This window comes from Diceros bicornis, chromosome 23 (genome assembly GCF_020826845.1).
Source record: "Diceros bicornis minor isolate mBicDic1 chromosome 23, mDicBic1.mat.cur, whole genome shotgun sequence".
Taxonomy (NCBI): Eukaryota; Metazoa; Chordata; class Mammalia; order Perissodactyla; family Rhinocerotidae; genus Diceros; species Diceros bicornis.
In genome coordinates this window covers 58,123,592-58,144,735 of record NC_080762.1, presented here as the reverse complement: position 1 = coordinate 58,144,735, position 21,144 = coordinate 58,123,592, and the positions used below count along the sequence as shown (strand labels likewise).

Sequence of the window (21,144 nt, the reverse complement as noted above, 5' to 3'; positions counted from 1 at the left end):
ACCCTTACCTTACACCATATACAAAAATTAACTCAAAATGGATCAAAGATCTAATATTAGAGCTGAAGCTATAAAATCCTTAGAAGAAAACACAGGGTAAAAGCTGCATGTCATTGGGTCCAAATGCCATTGCCAACAATGATTTCTTTCATCTGACACCAAAGACATAAGCAACAAAAAAAAAAACAACAAATTGGACTTCATCAAAATGCAAAAGTTTTCTGTATCACAAGATACTATTAACAAAGTAAAAAGGCAACCCACAGAATGGTTGAAAATATTTGCAAATCACATATCTGATAAGGGATTAATATCTAGAATATATAAAGAACTCCCACAACTCAACAATAAAAAAACAACCCAATTTAAAAATGCACAAAGGACTTGAATAGACATTTCTCAAAAGACATAAAATGGTCAGTAAACACGTGAAAAGATGCTCAACATCACTAAGTATCAGGAAAATGCAAAATAAAACCACATTGAGATGCCTCTTCACACACATTAGAATAGTTTTACTCTCACAAAATCAGAAAATAACAAGCGTTGGCAAGGATTTTGAAAAATTGGAACCCTTGTGCTTGGATGGTGAGAATATAAAACTGTGGAAAACAGTATGGCAGTTCCTTCAAAAATGAAAAATAGAATTACCATATGATCTAGAAATTCTACCTATGGGTTCTGAAATAACAGAAAATATATTTATGGATCTCTGTCTCCAGTTCCTGGCACAGAGCTCCTAAAATCCTTGTAATTTCCTAAATGATAAGAACACTAGGAGCATCTCTTGCTCTAATATTTGTCTTTGACCCCATCCCTGACACAGAGCTCCTAAAACCCTTGTAATTTCCTAAGTGATAAGAACACTAGGAGAATCATTTGTTCTATTGAGGCAACTCTGGGTGGGCTCCTGGATGGGGGCTGGTCACCAGAAAGACCAAGCCCCGATTAGAAGCTTGGAATTTTTAGTCCTATCCCTTATCCTCCAGAGAGGGGAGAGAGGCTAGAAACTGAGTTAATAATTGATCATGCCTACGTGAGGGAGCCTCCATAAAAATCCCAATAGAATGAGTTTCAGAGAGCTTCCAGATTGGCAATGACAAGGAGTGCTTGGAGAGTGGTGCACCTGGAGATGGCATGAAAGCTCTGTGCCCCTTCTCACATACCTTTCCCTCTGAACCACTTCCATCAGGCTGCTCTTGAGTTATATCTTTTTATAATAAACTGGTGATCTAGTAAATGTTTCTCTGAGTTTTGTGAGCCACTCTAGCAAATTAATCAAACCCAAGGGGGAGGTTGTGGGAATCTCTGGTTTACAGTCACTCAGTCAGAAGTACAGGTAACAGCCTGGGCTTGTAACTGGCATCTGAAGTTGAGGTGAGGTTGGGTGGGTGTGCAGTCTTATAGGACTGAGCCCTTAAAATGTGGAATCTGATGTATCTCTGGGTTGACAGCATCAAATTGAGTTGAATTATCTGACAACCAGCTGGCATTCCAAGAATTGCTTGTTGGAGGTGTGGGGAACCCTCTCACATGTGAAAAAATGAATCTCAGACCACCATATATGGGTATAAACCCAAAAGAACTGAACACATATATAAAGACATATACATACACCCGTGTTCTTAACAGCATTATTCAAAATAAGCAGAAGCTGGAAGCAGGCCAGGTGTCCATAAACGGATGAGTTGACAAAAATTGTGGTGTAAAACACAGTGGAATACCATTCACCCTTAAAAAGGATGGAATTCTGACACATGTTATGACGTGGATGAACCTTGAGGACTTTACGCTAAGTGAAGTAAAGCCAGACACAAAAGGAAAAATACTGTATGATTCCACTCATATAAGGTACTTAGAGTAGTCAAATTCATAGGAATAGAAAGGAGAATGGTGGTTCCCAGGGGCAAGAGGGAGGGACAACAGGGAGTTGTTGCTTAATGGGCACAGAGTTTCAGCAGAAGGTGAAAATAGATCTGTGGATGGTTGGAGGTTATCACTACACAGTTATGTGAATGTACTGAATGTCACTGAACTGTACACTTAAAAATGGATAAAGTGGTTAATTTCATGTTATGCATATTTTATGACCATTTAACAACATTAATTATTTTCAACAAATGAACAAACACTAGCTACATGCAATAACATGGATGAATATCACAACCATAACGCTGCATAAAAGAAATTATATTCAAAAGGCTATATATTTTATAATTCCATTTATATAAAATGCAAAAAAGAAAAAAAACCGAGGTCTAGCTTCCAGTAATAGTGGAGTAGCTTGTTGAACTAACACTGTCACAGATAACAATGATAAAATCTGCACGAAATAGTATATATATTTATATAGAATCATGTATCTATATGTAATACACATACAATAAATGTGTATATGTATGTATGCATAAATCTCTTCCAAAGGCAAGCAGAACCGAGGGGGAGTCTTCCCTTGAATCATGGGAATTTTACCAGGATATGTTTGCAAGCTTGAGTGTTTTACCTCAAAGCATTCCAAAATCTGTACATGGCCCACACAGGGGAAAAACTATAGTATTACTTGTAATGTTAGAGGATGTCTTTTGGGGCTGGCAGAGTAGCTGGAAAGTTGGGGGAGAAATTTCTGGAAGGGAGGGAACCACAAAGAGGAAAATCTTAAAATATGTATGAAAGTCTGCCCCCCACACACACCAAATTGGCAGATCTTTGAACAACACACATGCAGGGTAGGCCCCAGAGGGCCTAGTGTAAAAACAGAAGTTGGAAGATGAAAGAACTGAATGAGGATTTCAGCTATGCCCGTTGTAAAGGAGATAGGATTGGAGTTTCAGTCCAGCCAAGTTAACTCCCTGCTAGAAAAATAACAACACTCTTCAAAGGGATACAATAGAATCCAGAGTCTCTATAACATCCATGGTTTCCAGTACATAATTTAAAAAATCATGAGATTTGAAGAAATAGGAAAATATAATCCATATACGACCAAAAGTGGGCAGTAGAAACTATTCCCAAGGTGTTGCAATTAGCAGACAAGGATGAGAAAGCAGCTTTTATATAGATGATCATGGTGGTAAAGAAAAATATTCTCATAATGAATGAACAGATATAGAAACTCAGCAGAGAAATGGAAATTACAAAAAAGAACCAAATAGGAAGGTGAAATACAGAAAATATTTTTGAGTTTACCGGTAGATTAGAAACATTAGGAGAAACATGAAGATAGAGCAATAGAAATTATCCAGTCTGAAGAAAAGAACATAAAAGTTTTGAGAAAAATGAAGAGTGCCTTAAGACCTGTGAGATGAGTGAGTCCCCATCAGAGAGGGGAGAGACAAAAAATTAAATGAAGCAGAAAGGCAAATCAATGAGTAATAGCATAAAACTTCCAAAATTTCATGAAAAATCTAAAATTTTAGATCCAAGAAAGTCAGGAAACCCACAAAATAAAATACAAAATAAAACCATACCTAGGCACATGATAGTCAAGCTGCTAAAATCCAAAGATAAAAAGAAAATCTTGAAAGCAGTCAGGGAAATACACATATACAGGGGAAGACATTACATACAGGGAGAAATAATATGAATGATGGATGATATATTATCAAAAGCAAAAGAGACAAATCAACAACAAAATGACATCTCTCAAGTGCAGAAAGAAAACCCAAAAGTCAACACAGGATCTGTATTTAGCAGAACTCACTTTCAAAAAGGAAGCAGAAGCCACAATAAGATACCGCACACCTATTAGGTGGCTAAAATAAAAAATAAAATTGCAAATACCAAGTGCTGGTGAGGACTAGGAGCAACTAGAACTGGGAATGCAGCATGATAGTTGTATTCGGAAAACAGTTTAGCAGGTTCTTATAAAGTTAAACATACACTTATTATATGACTCAGATATCCCACTCCTAGAGATTTACTGAAGCAAATTGAAAACTAATGTTTAAACAAAAATCTTTGCGTGAATCTTCATAGCCATTTTATTCATAATTGTGAAAAGCCAGCAACAAACTAAATGTCCTTCGTCAGGTGAATGGAAAAGATACTGTGGTGCATCAGTACCTTAGAATACTACTGGGCAATAAAAAGGATAAACTCTTGATTCACACTACAACATGGATGAATCTTGGATGCATATCTCTAAGTGAAGGGAGCCAGATTCAAAAGGCTATATAGTATATGATTCCATTTATATGACTTTCTAGAAAAGACAGCATTACAGAGATGGAAAATGATCAGTGGTTGCCAAGGGATGGAATGGGGGAAGGGGCTGACTACAAAGAGACAGTATGAGAGAATTTTGAGAGTGAAAGAAACAGCTCTGTGTGGTACCGTGGACGTGGATACATGACCATAAAGTTGTCAAAACCCATAGAACTGTACACCACATAGAGTGAATTTTACTCTGCAAATTTTAAAAATCAATCAGGATGCTAGGGAACTCAGATGGAATGCAGTGACAAATGAACCTCACTGTATTACAAGCATGTGACATAACCACACAGAAGGGGTGGGGATGAAAGGTCCTGACCTAAATAACTTTGGAAGACAGTGTTTTGATGGGATACTGTAAAACTAAAGTACTGTACAGAAACACTGTACTCTAGGTGGTAAATTTGTTTTTCATAAGAGTATGGATTAGCGATTCTGAAACTACTTGACACATTAGTAAATATATTGTAGATAACTGGAGTTAAGTTTCTCACTGTTGGTGAAAGAAGTTACAAATAAACAAAAGGAGAATGCTGGAATAAACTCTGTGGTGCTGGATTGGAGTTGGAAGTATCAATATGAATCCATGACTCTTTTAATATATCTATCCAGATAGATAGATAGATTGATTGATATATCGATAGGTAGATGTGTATACCTGAGTTTATATTCATTCATACATTTCCAAGCTCTGCTGAGAGGGTCTAGAAGCAGTGACACCCTAGTATCAATGGGCACACCTAGCTCCCAGATTTTGGTTTCTAAATATCATTCTCCAATAAAAAGAACCAGGTTTTCTTGGAGAACTGGCTAATTCTAGATCTGGGGAGGGGAAATACAATATGAACCTGGAGCTTCTTGTATTGCCAGAAAGTAGGAAAGTGCTTTCAAAAAAACACAGAAAATGATGAGATGTGTCAAAAGGAATCAATCTTAAAGACTTCCCAATGGCTCAAGCTGGAAAACTGGGAGCAACAAAATAAATAATGGTAGCATTGGATTATTACCCAGAGAATAAAATAAATATCCATGAGTCTGTACTGATATAAGGAAGATTAAATAAGAAAGGAAGAAAGAAAAAAAGGGGGGGGAAGAATGAGAGAAAGAGAGAAAGACAGGTAGAAGGCAGGGAGAGGGAGGGGGGGAATATTCCTCACATAATTCCAAATAATAAACGCTGCTGGATAGCATGAAATAGCAAATCGTCACTAGAACACCACAGTAATAATTACTGTAGGCAAGACTGACTGATGAATGCAAAAACTGTGAGTGAAACTTAGAGAAGAAACAGTACATTTGCAGATCCTCAAAACATTTCCCTCCCAATACTAAACATTTTTCTCTTAACTTCTTTAAAAGACCTATGACTATTTAAAGAAAAATCATAACACTGTATTGTGGGATTTATAACATGGGTAGATGTAAAATTTATCACAACATAGCACAAAGGACAGACAGAGGTAAATGGAACTGTTCTGTAGCAAGGCTTCCATATTTTACGTTGCTTAAACTGGTGCACTATTAAGTCTAGGACAGCTGTGATATGTTAAAGATGCATATTGTAATCTGGATCAACCACTAAAAACTGCAAAGGTGTGTCACTTAAATGTTAATAAAGGAATTAAACAGCATACAAAAAGTGTTTGTACAAGAATGTTCACAGGAGATGACCTGCACGTCCCCAGGAGGAAGACGAGCCCACTTTGGGGCATCCACAGAGCAGAACGCCCTCAGCCGTGCTGAGGAGCAAATGCTGACACACACGTGCTGGGTGAGTCTCATCTACCTCGTGCCGAGGGAGGCAAGCTGGACAGAAAACAATACACGTGGGCTGATTTCTGCCAAGACGAACCTATGGTGAAAAAACCAGAACAGTGGTTGCCTCGGGGGAAGGAAAAAATTACCTGGGAAGGAACAGGAAAGAGTTTTCTGGGAGTGATGGAAATACTTTATTCTTAAAGGAGTGAAGGTTATATGGGCATGTTTATTTGCCAAAACTGTACGATTGAGATTTGTGCCTTTCAGTGTGTGTACATCTTACCCCCCAACACATACAAAAAGGACTAAAAGAATAATACAGTGAGGTGAGAATGGGATGGAGTCTGGATAAAACATAAAAGGCAGATGATTAGTAGTTGTTGAAGCTGGGTGACGGGCCTACTATGCTATTTTGTTTATTTTGTATATTGTTTAAATTTTCCTGTAATAAAACACTTGTATAAGAAGACAAACTCGATATACAGTGTTTGCTGGTAAGATATTGGTTACCTTTGGGGAGGAAGGGGGGAGAAAGGGATTGTCGGGGCCTGAATGAAGCTGGTGCTAGTTCTTGGTCACACAAGTGTGTTCACTTTGTAATAATTATTTAAGGTTTACACGGATGACCTCTGCATATATTTCTGTATGCATGTTATACATCAATAAACACTTTAAATCCTGCATATTTGCACAAAGATACTAACTCAATATCTGAGAACAACAGCAGTGTTTTGTTTTAAAGTGGAACACGTTCACTCATGACATCATCAGATGGATTTTAATACTCCCAAGTATCTGTTAATGCCCTCACCCTTCCTTGGCATCCTAGATCTTTCCATTTTTGCCTCAATTTGGTAAGTGGCATGGCTTTGAATTTTTATGATGCAATCTTTTTCCATCAACGTCCACCCCCACAATGATGCTCACCAAGGCCTTGACATCTAGCACAGTGCAGTGATCACAGCATGCACTCAAGACCTGTGGGACTGGGTTGAATGAGGAAGAAAACGAGGAGCAATGATGTTCATAACTTATGTCTAGGTGCCATAACGTGACTTAGGAAATTGGTAGGATTTTTCGATAGATTTGCTATGTCTTCTAATTTTTCCTATTTAAAACAATGGGAAGTAGAGTCTCAGAGTTCTTTCTCAGAGAAAGTCTGACATTTCAGGCACAGATTACTGACAACTATTAACGGTATATGACTTTCCCACCTCATCTTAGTTTTAAGTTTTTAATTCCTTACCCTGGAAATGACCTAACTTAGCTTCTTCCAAATCTTGCAGTAATACTGATGCTCCAGAAAGTTGGGCCATGGATATTCTGCTATTGCGTGTCCTCCTTGCAAAGAAGTGGAGCTGCACATCCACCAGTCTAGAAGGGTGTGGTGCTGTAGTATTTGGAGTCAGTCAGAGAAGCTAAATGGAAAAACGACTCAAGAGAATTATCGCTATAACCCCCAAGAGCAACAAATTATTTTGTTTAATTATTTTGTGATTCTGTGGATATATTTAAAAAGAGATATTAAAACTGGTTCCCAAGGAGCCAGCCCTATAGTAGAGCAGAAATTGCATATTACCTTCCTACACAAACTTCCCTGACATTGTGGGAAGGAACAACGGGAAGTTTCAGTGCTGTTGCCTGTGTTAATGAGGCCAAGGAAGTCCAGTGAACAAGGCCTGTGTGCAGCGTCGGAGAAGGGGCTTGCGTGTGGTCCCCTGAAGCGGCTTAGGAGTCACTTACCAGTGCACCTAATTTTCCCATCTGTATATGCAGGAATTGGGGCTGTCCACTGTGATGTTTTCTCCTTTTTATGACATGGCTCACAGCAGTCCTTCTAAGATGCCTGACCAAGGTATAGGCCCTTCAGGCAGGCGGGGTCCAAAGGGAGGATCTCTTCAATGACCCTGACCATGGAGTCCAAAGGGAGGATCATGGCAGCCTGGAGGGATGGAGGGGATAGTAGGACAAGTGGCCTTGAAAAGGCAAATTCCAGGATCCCAGTCACCCGGTATTTCCATTTTAGATATTGAATTTACATTTCAAGTACTGGCCAGGGAGCTTCCACGAGGGCTGCAAGCATCCTCAGCAACAGCCAGGCTGGTGAGCCCCACCCCTACTGAGTCCCGGCCTCAAGGGATGCAGCCCAACCACACTGCGCATACTCCAGGCGTTGGGCAGGGCATGGAGGGTGGGCGTGGTAGAGAGAAGAGGCATGATAGAGGGTGGGGTGGACAAGGAGAGGAGTGGGGCCCAGGGGTGGAGGGACAAGGAGGGAGTTGGGGCCCCTAGCTCTGAATGCTGGGAGCTTTTGTCTCTCAACCGCTCCAGGCTGGGAGCTTGCAGGACTACAGGACTACAACTCCCTGGATGCTCTGGGCACGGGGCGGTGCCTAGCCCTGAGGGGAAGAGCAAGGAGGTGTGCTCTGCCCTGTGGTCCTGCACCTGCTCCACGGGGACTGAGTCTCAGAGGGATGTGACAGGATGAGAGGGACCAAGGAGTTAGGAGGGTGTAGCGGCTGCATTGGCAGCCGCGGGCCTGCATCATGCAACTGCTTTTGTCCAAAATTGAAGCCGGACTCATGTTTATTCCACATCGCCTCCGTCCGTTGCTTGATTCCTCCTCCCACCTGCATATCTGTGGGTCTTTCCACAGCCTCCTACTTAGTCCAGTGCCAGGTGCTTCTCTAAAGTGCTTATGGGAACTGGTTTGACATCCCAGAAACTTTCCTCTGCCTGCTGCCATCTGCCTTCTCCAGCCAAAGTGCCATCATTTCATTAGCTTTTGGGAGAAATTCGCCCTGTGTCCCCTCTTGCAAGCACAACTTGAGAGCTTTGCAGGGTGGTAACAGTGGCTGTTGCTTGCCTTTTTCACAGAAGTGGAAGTTGAGGCATCCGTCAGGTTAATCATTGGTTTCCCCAGGATCCGCCAAGGGCAGAGGAGAACAACCCAATTCCCAGGCAAGTATCTAGTAGAACATTTTCACCAACCCATTCCAGTGCAGGGGCCTCTGAAACAGCATCCTTAAGATGAGAATATCTTAAGCATTTTGCCATTTAGATTGATAGCCTAATCTCAGCTCAGGCCTGAGTGGCCAGTCTCTCAGGGACACGGGTGATGACTCTGATCCCTCAGGAAGAGACTGGTGGTCCATCTTTGGGAGAGGGATGTTCAAGGTAGACAGTACTTGGGCAGCATTTGAAACCCATCAGCTTTAACATCTCTGCTTTGGATTCTGGCAAGTTTCCAGGATAAACACGCCTAGGGATAGTCAGATGTACCATATTCTATAAAAATTGTTTAGAGTATTGAAAGGAACAGAGCATAAAATATCCTGCTTATTTGCAAAAGATGAAATGCAACCAAGACCTTGTTTTTTTCTTTTGTTTTGTGAGGAAGATCAGCCCTGAGTTAACATCCATGCTAATCCTCCTCTTTTTGCTGAGGAAGACCGGCTCTGAGCTAACATCTATTGCCAATCCTCCTCCTTTTTTTTCCCCAAAGCCTCAGTAGATAGTTGTATGTCATAGTTGCACATCCTTCTAGTTGCTGTATGTGGGACGTGGCCTCAGCATGGCCGGACAAGCAGTGCATCAGTGTGTGCCCGGGATCCGAACCTGGGCCACCAATAGCAGAGCACGCACACTTAACCGCTAAGCCACCGGGCAGGCACAAGACCTTCTTGTTAATTTTTTTCTGCTCATTCTCTTGCCTGTACTGTACGCTTGAATGCAGAAACAAAAAACTTGAATTGCCAAATTCTTTTTTCCTGAGATTGGTAAATTAACTTAAAAGTCTTATTGAAACTTGTGGAAGAATGGTTAGCAGCTTTCATGATTTATGTCATCTCTAAAAATCTGGGCGTTGATCTACATGAAAAAAAGTCCTTGTTTATATTACACATCCCAATAGGTTACATTTCTGATTCCAGAATGTGGGATATTATCAAAACATCTGAAAAACCTGGTCATGGAATCTAGACCCTGTCACTTTGTCAAGAATTTGCCCCTTTATGAATTAATGACACATGAATTCTTTAACATTTTTGTAAAGAATGGAAGAGAAACTCTGTAGTGTCTCTGAATGTGGCAAGATGGGGAATTCTCATTAGACCACATCCTTGGGTTCTTCTCTTGTGTTCAATAGGCCCGGGTGATAGTCTGTGTGGTCAGGTGCAGTGCGACTCCCCCAGGCCCCAGTGTTCCATCCTATTCTGGCCTGTGCCTTCTTCAGGGGGTTCTGATTACACTCGTCCACAAGGGTTGGAAAGAGACATTGTAACATGAGGATATTGATCATCTTATTTTTTTTTAAGTCTTTTTTTTTTTTTTTTAGATTTTATTTATTTATTTTTTCCCCCCAAAGCCCCAGTGGATAGTTGTATGTCATAGCTGCATATCCTTCTAGTTGTTGTACGTGGGACGCGGCCTCAGCATGGCCGGAGAAGCAGCATATTGGTGCGCGCCCAGGATCTGAACCCAGGCCGCCAGCAGCAGAGCGCATGCACTTAACTGCTAAGCCACGGGGCCGGCCCTCATCATCTTTAAACAAGGATTAATGGAGAGGAAAGTCTCAGGGTGTGTGTGCTCCGATGTACTGCTGTTGGGGTGTGGCCGCAGTGAACACTCTGCTCCCAGCAGTCCCCACAATGGCTGTCTCAGACGTTTGATCTCCTGGTGCCACCACAGCAGCTGTTGACAGAGCTGGGAACTCATCGTGGTTCAGTGTCTTCCTTCAGATTTTGTGGCTCTGACCCTCCTCTGCTCGCCCCCTTCCGATTCCTATCTGCTGCGTTGATTGCTTTTAGTTGTTTCCTAGGAGCCACTGTGTGTAACTGGATTTCAGTGTCTTTAGGGACCCACCCTCACTACACGAGTCACTGTACAACAGCCACTTATCCTGGTGTAGCCCATGTTCATCCTCTCTAGTGGAGCTGTGAAGAACCTTGCTTACTCGGAGCTCCTCTCACTCTCATGCTGCTGGGGCTGTTATGAAGCTGAGCATCTCGTCTTTGGTCTCATCAACATTATTCTTTTCATTGATTATTCTGAAGTCGGAGACGGCTTTGTTAATAATATGGACACTGGCTGTCACAGGCACTTTTATGTATCTTCCCCAACAGGTCTGTGAAGTAGGCCTGTCATCCCCATTTTACAGGGGGGGAAACTGAGGCTCAGAGAGGTCGAGTAGCTCCCTTCACGCAGTTTCTTGGTACATTTTGAGTCTCCTCCTGGAACTCCACCTCTCAGGTGTGTGCACTTAGCTGGTGTTCCACTTTGTCCCTCTCTACCAGCCTCCCCAAAGGCACATGCTCCATCCTGAGTCCATTGTCTGCTTGAATGCAGTCACCCTGCACAAACAGGCCCTGGGCAGGGAATGGACTAGTGGGGCGTAGTCCTCCAGCTTACCTTGGGCATGTTCTAGGTTTATTGTGAGAGCTGGATCAGTGGAAGATACTGACCGTCACTCACCTGGAAGGTTTGTTACGTAGAAATACTCCACTGACTTTTTGCAGGTGTCATGTCTTCTTTGTCTTCATTGCTCCTCTGGGCTTTCTCCTACAGTCCGTGCTGTGCAGTAACATACAGTACAGAGACTGGTGAACATACTACTGTTGCCCTGCACCAAATGGTTACATCACTCATTTTTCTAATTATGAAAGAAATACATATTGTAAAAAAAGTCAAAGTACACAGATCTATATAAAGTGAAACCCACCCCTTTCATCCCCTTCCCTGAAACTCACTCCCCTACTCAGAAGCCACTATTGTTAACAGGGTGGGGTTTATTCTTCTGGAAATTTCCTATGAATTTATAAATACACATAAAGTATTTTAACATAAATTATATAACTACATCGTTTTGCAATTTGCTGTTTCCCAAATCATATATCATAGACGTCTCCCCTTATCAGTGCACATCATTCTAACTTACCATTTTAGATGTTTTAGAGGTATTCCAAAGAACAGGAATACCATAATCTGTTTACTTCTTCTTTGATAGAAATGGGATTACATCCAGTTTCACTATTATACATAACGCTGCAGTAAAGATCCTTGTATGGAATTAATTACACTGTTATTCAACTGCTCAATTTGCTTTGTTTCCTTTTAGTCAGAGACTATGACGTAACATTTTCATGGTAATTATAGGGAAATTAATTTTATCATGGAATAAATACATTTATGGGGAAACTGGACTTCAAGGTCATCCATCTCAATATTCTGGAGAAAAATCATGAAACTTAGAAGGTGTGCTCCATCACATTCTAACAAGTCATGTTAACAATTTAAAGTTGAATGTTTGGCTAACCTCTACTGTCTCTCTTCCGAAGATGGATGACTTTTTCTTTTCTTGGAAACTTCTGACTCCAGGGGCTCTCAGTTTGGCTTCAGAGAGGATAAGATATTGGTGTTGTATCTGTTTCTCTTCAGCTGTAGGTTGCATCTTCTAAAGATCATAGAATTGAACATGGTCCAATCGATATATATGATTTGAGTCAAAAATTCAAAGTAATGAACCTAAGAGAGGAATCTATAACTTGGGTTCTTAATAAAAAATTTCCTTTGATATCCCTAAGTTTCTGTGATTACTAGTAAAAACTCACCTATGGGTGAAGAGATGTAGTTCTTCTGGCAATGTCTGGCTTGAACATCCATAGTTAAGGCTGCCACACCCGTAGGTAGATTAGACTTGATCTTTTGATGACCTCTACCCTTGGTGTTTGACCTGGGAAAAATAAGAATTTAAAAAAGCTGCTGTTATTAGCACTCAATGCTAGAAATGCCCATTAAAGAGTGAGTTTGATTTGGTAAACCAAAGGGAGTATAAGCAGAACAAAGTCTTTAAAATCTCTAAAATTTCAAGAAATTCTAATTTTTTAAAATATAACTCTATTTTTGCCACAGTACAAACTGTGTATATATGAATGAAATATCCCTCTGTCCATTTCATAACTTGTTTCCATTGATTTGATGGATTTATCCTCTAATCCGGATTCCAAGTGTGAAAGAACATCTTGGTCCTTCAAAGAAAAGAAGCCATTGAAATTTGATTTTCTTTTAGCTTGGCATCCTACAGGTTTGAAGAATAAATTATCATGTAATGATACAATGATTCTGAAATCTAATTGTTAATTAGAGGGGTGTAAAGGATGATTGAATGGTGTTTCTTCCCCATGGTCAGGGGTATTGTACACATGGACGTGTAAACATGATTTAGGAAGCTGCTTCAACTCCGTGACATCCCTGAGAAGCACAGTGCAGGAGGATCTAGGCACACAGCCATCTGCCTCGATCTCCTGGGTTACATGTAGATCCAGGGGTCTTGAGAGTGGCTTCAGAGCAGCTAACTTTTATCTATTTCTCCCCTTCCTTCTCTCCAGCTTATCTCAAACAGTCTTGACTATTATATTTTAAAGTAAGACCAATTATAGTTATTTACATGAGTTTCTTGTTTATTATTGCAGAGTAATAATCAGGCATACCATTAAAGATCATTTAATTGACCTAATTAAATTTGTTGTACCTTATAATAGATTAGAACACTGTTTAGTTCAGTGTTTGATATTCACAAAATGTGTTAATCTGCTTACAACTGCCATGTGTCTCACTCTTCTTAGATGTGCATCTTTGGCCCATCACAAGATTTTAGTGAATGAAATCATCATAAATTAAGATAATGTACTGTCTTTTGGATGATAAGGAGGCATATGTGTCCATTTTGGAAATATGCCCATCTGTCTTTGCTCCCCATGGGAAGTTTCTGATCACTAGGTCTCCAGGTGGCTTGCACAAGCCCTAGGTCTGTAATAGTTTGGTGCCTCTCCTTCTACTTGGGGTAGAAATAAAAGAGATCAGAGAGACTTATTAAAGTTTTGGTTGCATGAAGTCTTCGATGAAGAATATTCATACATATTGTTCTGGATAGCTCTCTGTTCCTAAGAGTACTAGTTACATTAAGGGCTTGTCAGGAACCGTGAAAGGTATGATATTTTACCTTATCTGCAAGCTAATAAGTCAGCTTACCATGGTCTTATAGATGCTGGCAAAAGAAACTAGACCCATGGGTCAGAGACAAAGGACTTAATGACACAACAATACTAGTGGCCAGAGTATCAACATTTGCACCAGTTCACTAAATCCCACTTCCTACAGGGTGATACACAGTGGGCCAGGTGACATGCAGAGGGTTGCAAGAACTCAGAGCTTAAGGAACTCAAATCTTTGATAATGGGCAGGAAGTCTGCTGACCTTTGCCCCAGGGAGGGGTGTTATTTCTATTATATTGGGCAGTAAGCAAGCCTGTCCTTTGCTCTAGAGGAGGCCACTATTTCTATCTTCCAAGGCTGACAGCTCTACACACATCCTTGAAAAGATATCCTGGCTTCACTGGCTTTCAAAGATAAGCTTGACTGAGACTCGATCATCATTCAGTTCTTCTGTTTCCTTTATTGAGATTGTGCAAATATGCTCTTTTCTCTGTAAAGTTCACTAACTTTATTCATACATAAGGGATGGTTTTGGTTTTATTTATTAAGTTGAGATTTTCGTATTAGAGCAAATGATGAACTATTATGGGTTGGATCTGAAAGTATGCTTTTCCAGGATAAATGTGAAAGAAGAACAGGGCTCACACAACTCTGCCACAAGGAGCTGATAGCAACTCAAATGATTTTAATTTGAATACTCTTTTGTACAACTTTCTTCCATCTTCCTTCATCCTCTCTGCTTCCTGTAACTCCCATATAGGAGTGGGGCAGTTTCAAGGATTCACTGAACTCCTTTACAATATTCAAATCATTTTGTCTGTTGTGTTTTTTTAATTGAGGTAAAGTTGACATACAACATTATATTAGTTTCAGGGGTACAACTTAATGATTCAATGTTTGAGTATATGTCGAAATGATCAGCACAATAAGCCCAGTTAACATCTGTCCCCATATATAGTTACAAAATTTTCTCATGTGATGAGGACACGGCGTATTTCAAGATGCAGAAGAATCAACGATGATGTCATACTTTTCCATACACAGCTTGATGAATTAGGACATAAGTATACACCCTTGAGACTGTCACCACCATCAAGGCCACAAACATATCCATCACCTCCCAAAGTTTTCTCTCACCTCCTTTATTACTATTATTCTGTGGTAAGATCTCTTAATATCTACTCTATTAGCAAATGTGATGTATGCAATACAGTCTTGTTACCTGTAGGCACTATGTCGTAGCCTACATCTCCAGAACTTATTTATCTTGATAACTAAAACTTTGTATCCTTTGACCATCAGCTCCCAAATTCTCCATCCTCCCAACCCCTGGCAACCACTATTCTAACCTCTGCTTGTATGAGTTTAACTATTTTAGATTCCACATATAAGTGAGTATTTGCCTTTCTCTGTCTGCCTTATTTCACTTAGCCTAATGTCTTCCAGGTCCATCCATGTTGTCAAAAATGGCAGGAGTTGCTTCTTTTTTCAAGGTTGACTAATATTCCATTTTTTTATCCTTTCATCCATCAGTGACATTTAGGTTACTTCCGTGTCTTAGCTATTGTAAATTAGCTGCAATGAACATTAGAGTGCAGGTATCTCGCTGAGACCCTGATTTCAATTCCTGTGGGTATATACTAGAAGTGGGATTGTTGGATCATGTGCTAGTTTTCCTTTTTGGAGGAATCTCCATACTGTTTTCCATAATGGCTGTACTAGTTTACATTCCCACAAGGGTTTCTTTTCTCCACATCCTCACCAACATTTGCCACCTTTAGTTGTTTTGATAATCGCCATCTTAACAGGTGTGAAGTGATAGCTCATTGTGGTTTTGATTTGCATTCCCTGATTAGTGATGCCAAACACCTTTTCATACACCTATTGGCCACTAGTATGTCTTCATTGGAAAAAGTCTATTCTGGTCCTTTGCCAATTTTTTTTTTTTGCCTTTAATTTTATTTATTTATTTATTTTTCCCCCAAAGCCCCAGTAGATAGTTGTATGTCATAGCTGCACATCCTTCTAGTTGCTGTATGTGGGACGCGGCCTCAGCATGGCCAGAGAAGCGGTGCGTTGGTGCGCGCCCGGCATCCGAACCCGGGCCACCAGTAGCAGAGCGTGCGCACTTAACCGCTAAGCCATGGGGCCAGCCCCCGTGTCCACTTTTTAATTGATTTTTCTTTTTGTTATTGACCCAACACAAAAAAAGAGAACAAAATTTTCAGGCATTATGAGTGCTTCCCAGTTGATGCAGATGGTTTTGTATTTACAGTGGTACCAAAAGATCATGTTTTGTGCTTTTTCTTCAGCTTGTTATAAGACCAGCAGTAGCTGCGGCATGGCAGATAATCGGGATCTTCTGGGTTTGGAGGTTTACAACATAACTAAGTGGTAAGGAATTTTTTATTATTCCAAGGAAATTATTGAGATCATAGTCCATGGAATCCAGGATTGATAGGGGTAGGAGGAAATTAAGGTGAGGATTGGTGATCTGGCATTACTTCTTATCTTGAGGCACAGGTATCCACTGTATGAGTGTTTGAATAAAAGTATTAGATATCAGGAATTTGTGGTAAGTGAATATGTTTTCTGAATTATTTACTTTGAACATAACCATTTGGATTATGTGAACATCTGGGATGTGGGAGTAAGTCGCTAACAAGGGCTGGTTGACAATGTCATTATTGATTTCACTTCTATGAACACCGAGTGGTCAATGGATTAAGCAAATGAGTAGTCAGAAAACACAGAAATGGTGGGATTTGGGATTTAGTAAAAGATTGGGGACCCACTGTCCTGAGATGGAGTGCCAGGACTTGTACAGTTGAGAGTGACAAGGACAAGAAAGGAATAGAAACACACTCAAATAAGGAGGGGGTGTTAACAGGATGGAGGGAGAGAAATGATCTGGAGTAGCCTTGAGTTTTGACCTGGAGCTTTCTGTTCTAGATGCAAATCTGCCTGATGACATCCCAGGACACAGGTCAGATCCCCAGACGATAGAGGCAGGGTGGAAGTACAAAACAGCCAGGATAATTGTCCTAAAATGGCAGGCATCCTTTGTCATTTGACCCAATATCATGATTTATTTTTGTAGGGTAAGAGGAAAAGAAGGATAGTCATGTCTTCACAGAGGAAGCAGCGTGACTGTGGGAACCAGTCCAAACCAAAGCCTGGTTTAAGCATCTCCATCCCTTTTAGGATGTCCAGTGACATAGTCAAGGGGCCGGTTACTAGAATCCCATCCCATCCTAGCAGTGACGGGTCTCTGGGAGGACACCTTGGACCAGCCCCACCAGGTCTGCTGGCCCGAGAGACCGCGAGGACTCCAGGCCTGCAGCAGTGCAGGACTACTGGTAAGTCCTTTCAATCTTGCCAAAGCGTTGCAAAAACTTGCACCTAGTCACACAGGTGAATCCCTGCCAGGTGTGCTCGCAGGTGGTCTGCACTCCAGGTCCCATGCCCACTCCTGCGGGTCTTCAGATTTGGCAGAGATGATTCCAGGAGCTGATCTGGGCATTCCACAGTTCCACTGCCAACAATTTCTGGTGACTGTGGAAGGTATCAGGAAAGAGGAAAGGGCAGTGAAGAGCACAGGAGAGAGACTGGTGGTAGCACTGATGGCGGACAGACTTGCTAGCGAGGCAGAGAAAACGAGGAGCCAAGAAGGACGTCCTGACAGCAGATGAAATGGAGCAGGCACCTCAGTGAGGTCTCATGGTTGCGTCCCTAATGTTTCCTTGCTTTGAGCTCTTGAAACTTTAAAACATACCAATACGTTTCTTTTATTAAACTCTGCTGTGTGACATAGAAAATATAGACAGCGGTTTCTTTCTGAGGTGAGAGGTTGAGTTTCAGGTGAGGAGAGAAAGATCTTCTTTTTTCATGCGGTTCTCTCATTTTCTTTTACTATGTACATCATTTATTTTTAATTTCAAGTCAGCAGCGAGTTACCAACGTCAAGGGGATGATTCAGTTTTTCCCCTCACAGTCACAGTAAAACGTACTAAAAGTGGATTATTCTTTTTGTGTAATATTCTAATAGATTCCAAAATATTGTTTCAAAAGCCCTTTGATATCTATGTACTCAAATTAGGTATTTACTTCTAGGTCTCCATTTTTATGTTCTTTGTTGCATGCTAATTCAGTGTTGCATCTAAGGAAATACCAGATTTCCCTCAGTTTTTTAGATCCATATGTGTTGGAAATTTGATTCATGAAGATGGACATGGCAGCTGGGGGATCGTGCTATTATCAAAAGAGGCCTTTTCAGCATCAGTAATCTGACAAGAACCCACTGCTTGTTGGGATTTAATTGTCTATTTGAGGGATCAAGCTTTCACTGTTGGCACTTCTCTTTCTCTTTGGAGGGAAAGTACGGCCTTCCCAGTCTTTCCATTACCAAATCACTTTCCTGGGTGGCTGTGCTGTGTCAGGAAGGGCCTGGGATGCCGGGAACCAGTATTCATCATCAGCTTCTGGCTGTCCTGAGAAGGCTTCCCTGGCAGAGTCCAGCCTGTGTGTCTGGGTGACACTTGCAGCCATCAGAAAGGAGGCGATAACACACAAGTGCCAAGCGATTCATCTGGCCCTTGTCTTACAGGGTGTTCCCAAGGGAAGAGGTTCAAAATGCCACTTGGTAACCCTTTGAAAGCTGTTAGTCATGGGTCGGGTTCTTGGTGTGAGCTCAGAGCAGTGTCTATTCACCACCAGATGGAAACATTTCAGTATTTTAATTGGTAAGGCTGTGTTCATGCACGACCATGGATCATCAGTTCCGTGGCATTCCCCGCTGGACCTCCCAACACCCCTGTCATGCCTCATATTTCAAAGCTCCAAACAGGGTTCACACCCCAGCAGCTGGTTGTAATGTAACCACAGCACAAGACTGGGGAAAAAAACACAGCCACCCAGGGGTGACACACTTTAATGACTTGGGCCCAATTATGCCATTTGGACGAGTTCAGAACACCAACACTGAGTGTGTAAACTGGAGGATTGCCCAAGACCTTGGACCTCAGAAGGACACGAGCTCAGAAGTCACCTTGGACAGCAAGGGACAATGTGGGGTCACTGACTGGCCAGGATTATGGTCCCTTATCCTGGCAAAGTAGAGCTCACTCGGGATCCATCAGGCCAAGCCAGGGAGGAGGCTGGGGGCCTTCTAGGGAATTTCTGCCCTAAAGGGAATTGCATAAGGAAGGCAGGGGTGCTGGAAATCCTAGTTCACAGGGAGCAGTCATGTTTATGTAACAAGGCCCAGCAGTAGCCTTAAAAGCTGCATCAGAAATCGTTCCTCCTGGATACAAATCAAGCAGGAAAAGGAATTCAGAGGCCTGTACAAGGATCCCAGCAGAATTCAAATCTAGGTCAGGGGTGAACATGGAGCCCCTAGAGGGGTCTCAGGAGGGAAAGTCCTGCCTGCCTTTAGTCCATTTTCAAATGATCTTCCTCGGGCCTTGTCCTCTCCACATGCACGTTTTGATCTTTTTACATTGGTTTCCCCACTTAGAGCTGATGCAATTCCAGAGATTCAACTGGAAAACTAAAAGCTCCTAAAATTTGGTCAAAAGAAACCTCAGCAGCTGGAGTCTGGGTGTCCCAGAGGTTGCCATGCCATAAGGCCTGGGGCTGACCAGGGGGCCACGGAGACAGGCTCTCTGGACTGGCCAACAGGGAGAATCCACCCCTGCCCTCACCCAACTCCTGCCCGGCCTCACTCATTCTCGTTGAGCAGCTCCATGTCCTGGAACCAGGCCCCAAATCACTCCTTGGGGTCTTTTTATAATTCTTTGCAGCGACCTGGAGCAGCAGGATCTCCCTCATGACTCGGTGTTCTCGGGACCAGAGGGAAGGAGAGGATGCAGACAGGGCCTGGTTGGGGGATGTTGCAGGGGCCTTGTGGGGGGTGAGGAGTGGGGCAGGGGACCAGTCCTGGGAACGCTCCTTCCCTCCAGTTCCATCCAGGCTCTACCTGTTCTCAGAATGGGAATAATCAGCCCCTCCTCCAAGAAGTTTTCCTTGATGCCATCCTCCCTTCAACCCACGCGCCAACTGGATGGGTCTCGACTTCTACCAAAATCTTCCACTCAATGTAAGATACAAGGGGTGGAGCCAGAAACTGTTCTCCCCAAAGGGTCTCTGATTTCCACCTCCTTCCCCTCCCCTGCAAGGAGTGCCACAGCTGCTCCTCAGTCCTCTTCTCAAGGTTGATCTCATTCCCCTGGAAGGCAGACAGCCAGAGTCCATCAGACAGAGCCCCCTAGCCTGACTAGCCCCCTATGCCCTGCCCTTCTCATGTGGCACTACTGCCAGGTCCCCAGAGGGGGCGGGGCATGCAGAGAAAACAGGACTTGGACCTAGGATGGGCTCTGGGCTCCAGACTAGTAGGACATGGGGGGAGGCTGAGGGACCTGGCAGCACAACCCTCTCTGATGACAGACTTGGAGGCTGAGGCCTCAGACAGAGGGGACTGCTCAGCCACTTATGTGCTGCCTGACTTGGGGGAGGGCGACTGCTCTCTCCCTCCACGGGCAGCATGGGAGGGACAGGCAGAGTCCAGCTCAGATAAAACCTCACGCAGCTGTGCCATCAGGCAGCTCTGAGCTTCCCCAGCCTGAGGAACGAGAATGGATGTCTCAGGCGGAGCCTCTGTTCACTCATCCCTAAGATGGGTCTGATGCCCCAGCTCCCAGGGGCGGCTGTGAGGCTCTCACGAGAGGAGATGTGCCAAGTGCTGAGAGCTCAGAGCTCAGTGCGGGGGCTCACGCATCCCCAGGCTGAGGATCCTGGTCCTTCCTGCTTGGTCCTCAGATTTATCCACTTCGAGATAATCACCCATCGCCAGGTGCAGCATCAGCAGTTCACCGAGGAAAGTGCCAAGATAGGGGACAACACCCTGTGACATCGGGGTGCGGGTGGGATGAGCCCTTGCTCTCAAGTCGGCCCCCTGCAGACCCTCCCCTGAAAAGTCCTCACCCTCAGCCTCCTGGCCCACCCCAGGGTTCCCATGGGGAGCAGCCTAGGACCCTTAGCAGCCTCCCCTCAATTCTTCCTCCCTTCACACCCCAAGAACACCACACTCCTCCTCCTCACCTCCCAGGGCCGGCTTCTGGCAAATCACAGGGTATGTGGTCCCTGGCCCTCACCACAACAAATCCATCCTACACCAGCTCTTCCA

The 21,144-nt window shown here is 42.8% G+C and overlaps 2 protein-coding genes across 6 annotated transcripts in view; both read right to left on the bottom strand.

The window, feature by feature from the left end:
• LOC131420602 (ral guanine nucleotide dissociation stimulator-like) overlaps positions 1-21,144 on the bottom strand; it is a 115,820-nt gene that overhangs the window by 90,916 nt on the left and 3,760 nt on the right. The gene's annotated exons all lie outside the window — the stretch shown is intronic.
• Positions 12,284-21,144, bottom strand: part of LOC131420603 (ral guanine nucleotide dissociation stimulator-like) — a 71,601-nt gene continuing 62,740 nt past the window's right edge. For all 5 annotated transcript variants that reach the window (XM_058566798.1, XM_058566797.1, XM_058566799.1 and 2 more), the window contains 2 exons: positions 12,579-12,700; positions 12,284-12,421 (listed from right to left, as the gene is read on the bottom strand). In XM_058566798.1, the coding sequence (XP_058422781.1) occupies positions 12,633-12,700 (68 nt within the window). In that variant the 3' untranslated portion in view covers positions 12,284-12,421; positions 12,579-12,632. The remainder of the gene's footprint in view (positions 12,422-12,578; positions 12,701-21,144) is intronic.